Source organism: Halyomorpha halys, unplaced genomic scaffold (assembly GCF_000696795.3).
Source record: "Halyomorpha halys isolate HHAL.00 unplaced genomic scaffold, Hhal_1.1 Scaffold216.1, whole genome shotgun sequence".
In the NCBI taxonomy this organism is placed as follows: domain Eukaryota; kingdom Metazoa; phylum Arthropoda; class Insecta; order Hemiptera; family Pentatomidae; genus Halyomorpha; species Halyomorpha halys.
In genome coordinates, this window is record NW_027114440.1 from 1,243,014 (window position 1) to 1,246,746 (window position 3,733).

Genomic DNA, 3,733 nt, shown 5'->3' on the forward strand with positions numbered 1-3,733 from the left:
AAATGACAAACTTTCACAATAGAAATTGATAAAATTGACAAATATGAGGATATATAGTACATGATTATAGGGTGACTCCAGAAACGTAAAAGTACAAAATATAGAATAATAATATAATCTAATTGGAAATTTTCTTCCTCTCAGTATTTTAAAATATTAATATAATCAACTTCCTAGAAAAGAAAATCCAGAATATGTAAGTCATTTTGCTAAAGTATTTAATTAGTTTAATTTAGCAATATGATTAATTAATTAAATCAAACAAACTTATTAGATATTTTAATAAGTATTTTTTAAGTATCAACAAAATTATTCAGCATAATAATTAATTATTTAATTTATGAGATAAAGCTAAATGATTTATATAAATATTTTAAAGATTATTGATTGTATTTAATGTATGATTTTAGGGATTCGATTTGATAATGGGTAATATGAGACCGAAAGGTTATCCATTTCCTAAATTGTAGATATATGAAATCTTAAGGGTTTTCTCAAAAATCATGTTGGAACTGTAATTTCAATTTATTTGTCAGCTTACTGAACCCAGATTGGACCATTTACGAGCTTGGAAATAAAATTAAAAAGAGAAATACCACATTACAAACTTTGGACATTTTTTTGTAATATATTTTTCTAAAATTTACTAATACTTTAAATTATTAAATAACATTTTAGTACTATATACTGTCACTTAAGCTTTGATATCTTAAATAAGTGGTTTCCAAACTAGGTGCAGGAGCAAGTAAAAGCCAAGGGTGTGCCATGACAATAATATTTAATTTTTACAATGATTTTGCTATTTAGAAGTAGATTTCACTTATATAAAATGACAATACCAACATATTTGACATTTTGTGTTTTAATAAATGTTCAAGAATTTGACGTTAATAAATAAAAAGAAAGCTCTCTAAAAAAATAAACAAACTAATTTGTTCATAATAATTATTCATTTGTTTAATACTTCACTTGGGGGTCATAAAAAAAAATACTGGTGAGAGAAATGCTCAGTTTTATTGTTGGGAGGTGGCCAGAGCAAAACTGAATTGAGTATAGGTGGGGAGGTAAAAGCGGGAATAACATACATAAACAAGCGACAATGTCAGCATTAAAGGGTCAATGTAAGGTAGACAAAAGTATAAACAAAACATATAAAACAGTAGGAAAATATAGACGTTTAGTTCCTAATATGAGCAAAATGCTCAAGGCTAAACCTCTCCCAGGTTCAAAATAAAACTATGTAATAACAAATTTTATATAGTTATGTATTTTAATATCTTAGTATTAGTTAATATTTTAAATCTTTTTTATATAATTTTAACAGTGATATGTGCTTTTAAAAAATGAATTTTATGAGTAATATTGATTAATATATTGTAGATGAAATCCACTCCAAGAAATGACCAATACTTACAACTATTATTTCCAGGATTAATATTTATGAAACCATATAATTTTAATAATATGATGGGGGTATTGAAGAAACAAGTTTGAAAATGGCAGAAACATTGTTAAAATGTGCAATATATACATATGTATTAAATGGAACTATTCAAAATAAAATCAATTTTTTTCTTTTATTATTATATAGTTTTATTTAAAACAATGTGGGCCTAAGGATTTTTTCATCAATAATTTTGACTAATATTTAACAAATAAATAATATAAAAAGGTAAAGCATGTCAATAACTGTAATATGCATTAATAATCTAGAAAAAAAATAATTTCTCTCTAATTAATAAATAAAGATATTTAAAAAAAAAAGACTGGAGATTAAGAACATTGGATTTATTATTAATTTTTTATAAGCCTATTCCCTCTCAATAATGTTTTGCCTACTAAAATTAATAATGCTACCATATTCTCTCAGTTTCTAAAACGAAATTTAAGATTTCTTCATTATTAGGTCAATGTGAAGGAGTAGTGAATTTACATTAATAATTTATACTATTAACGCTCAAATTTAATTTGATTAAAATATCTTCAACATTACTTGGATTATTGTTTGGTTGTATTCCATTGATATTGGTGCTTCACCAAAATAGTATTCCCTGATTTTCATGCTTGTTTCATTCATATTGTCAGTAGTCACTGTGAAACCGTAGTCCAATAAAGCAGGAAATGCTTCTAGGTAGTTCTCATTGATGTAGTTAATCCCAGTATCATTTGCCAGAAACTCTAAAAACCAGAAAAGAAAAAAAAAATCATTTCAATAAATTATATAATAGTTTATCATATCTTTGAAAGCTCTAAGCTGTAAATTTACTTATTATGATATATATGCTCTATTGCATAGGTGATACATATTAAATATATTTTTAATCATTTTATTATTAGATTATTACCAATACAAAAAAAAATGTATTTTTTTACACTTTAATTACTTAGTTTCTTTTTTTTTTAAATAATTTAATCCTACTTTTATTTTAAATTTTAGATTGTAATAAGATAAAATTATGGGATTGAATACAGTGAAACAATCTTCAATTATTGGGTCCTTTGTTCTGTTTCATTGTGGTAACAACATTAGTTGCTACTAACCTCCAGCTGGAAAGATTCCTTCTTGTGTCACTATGCTGAACAACATTGGCCCATCATTTACTTCTCCTGTTCGCAAGATTTCATAAGGTAATTGTGTTAGAAATGGACTGGAACCTCCTCTTTCCACAACAGGCCCAAAAGGTCCAATTGGGGTACCATAGAAAGTCTAAAAAATAGTTTGATAAATAAAATGTTTGAGTAATGTAAAGCTTAGTGATTTTATTATAATTAGATCTTTTTCTTATTACTGAATTTATTTTATATGCTTTAACAAATTACGAAAGAACAAGACTCACATTAAATACGGATTCTAGGGACACTAATTGAGGCCCTGGTGATCTCATTAAACAATTAGCTAGCTGTTGTGAATTAGTGAAGGAACAGTTCATCAGCTTTCCAATAGTTGTAGCTTTGTACAGGGGAGCTTTTTGTAATGCACTAGGCATTAAAGATGTTCCACTCATGCATATCCCTCTTTTGTAAAGGCCTAAGTACTCATTTTTAATAAACTATGTTTAGTATATATACATCTCAAAAAAGAAAAATATTGAGGAATCAAATCAAAAGTTCAAACCTTTGGACATCCTTGATAAGAAGTGGTAATGGACACTGGAGGCTCCTGCTGATGTTCCACTTATCGTGACTTGTGTCGGATCACCTCCAAAATATGCAATATTATTTTGTATCCAACGTAGTGCAGCGACCTGATCCTTAAGTCCCATATTACCAGGAACGACACTATCCTCGGTTGACAAGAAACCTTTTAAAATAAACATGACTTATTTTTATATTTTGATATGGACGGATACAACATCCTATATTAAGAAGTAAACAGTCTTAGGACAAGAATATGACAAGTCCTATGATAGAACTTTTCAATAACTTTTAAAATTTTATTTAATGGTTTCTTATATTATATGTACAATAATATTATAGATAAATATGTTGGAATTATGGTATTAGGTAAATCAACACAATAAGTAGCTTTAATTTTCAAACGATACTTTATTTATTGAAGAATTATTAATGCAAACTGCCACAAGCAAGTGCAATGGGTATTAGGGCTCTAAGTTTTCATTCGTTCTATACATATTACGGACATAAAAATAATAACAAATAATATATAAAGATAATAATAATAAAGAAATATTATAGTTATAAAAATAGATAAATCAATGTACCAATTAAATAA

The 3,733-nt window shown here is 26.5% G+C and overlaps 1 protein-coding gene across 1 annotated transcript in view; it reads right to left on the reverse strand.

Annotated features, from left to right (window-relative positions):
* The window catches only part of LOC106679732 (carboxylic ester hydrolase), a 13,247-nt gene that overhangs the window by 2,528 nt on the left and 6,986 nt on the right, over window positions 1-3,733 (reverse strand). The window contains exons 4-7 of the mRNA XM_014419050.2: window positions 3,116-3,301; window positions 2,838-3,028; window positions 2,542-2,707; window positions 1,994-2,178 (exon numbers count right to left, since the gene is read on the reverse strand). Of these exons, the coding sequence (XP_014274536.1) occupies window positions 1,994-2,178; window positions 2,542-2,707; window positions 2,838-3,028; window positions 3,116-3,301 (728 nt within the window). The remainder of the gene's footprint in view (window positions 1-1,993; window positions 2,179-2,541; window positions 2,708-2,837; window positions 3,029-3,115; window positions 3,302-3,733) is intronic.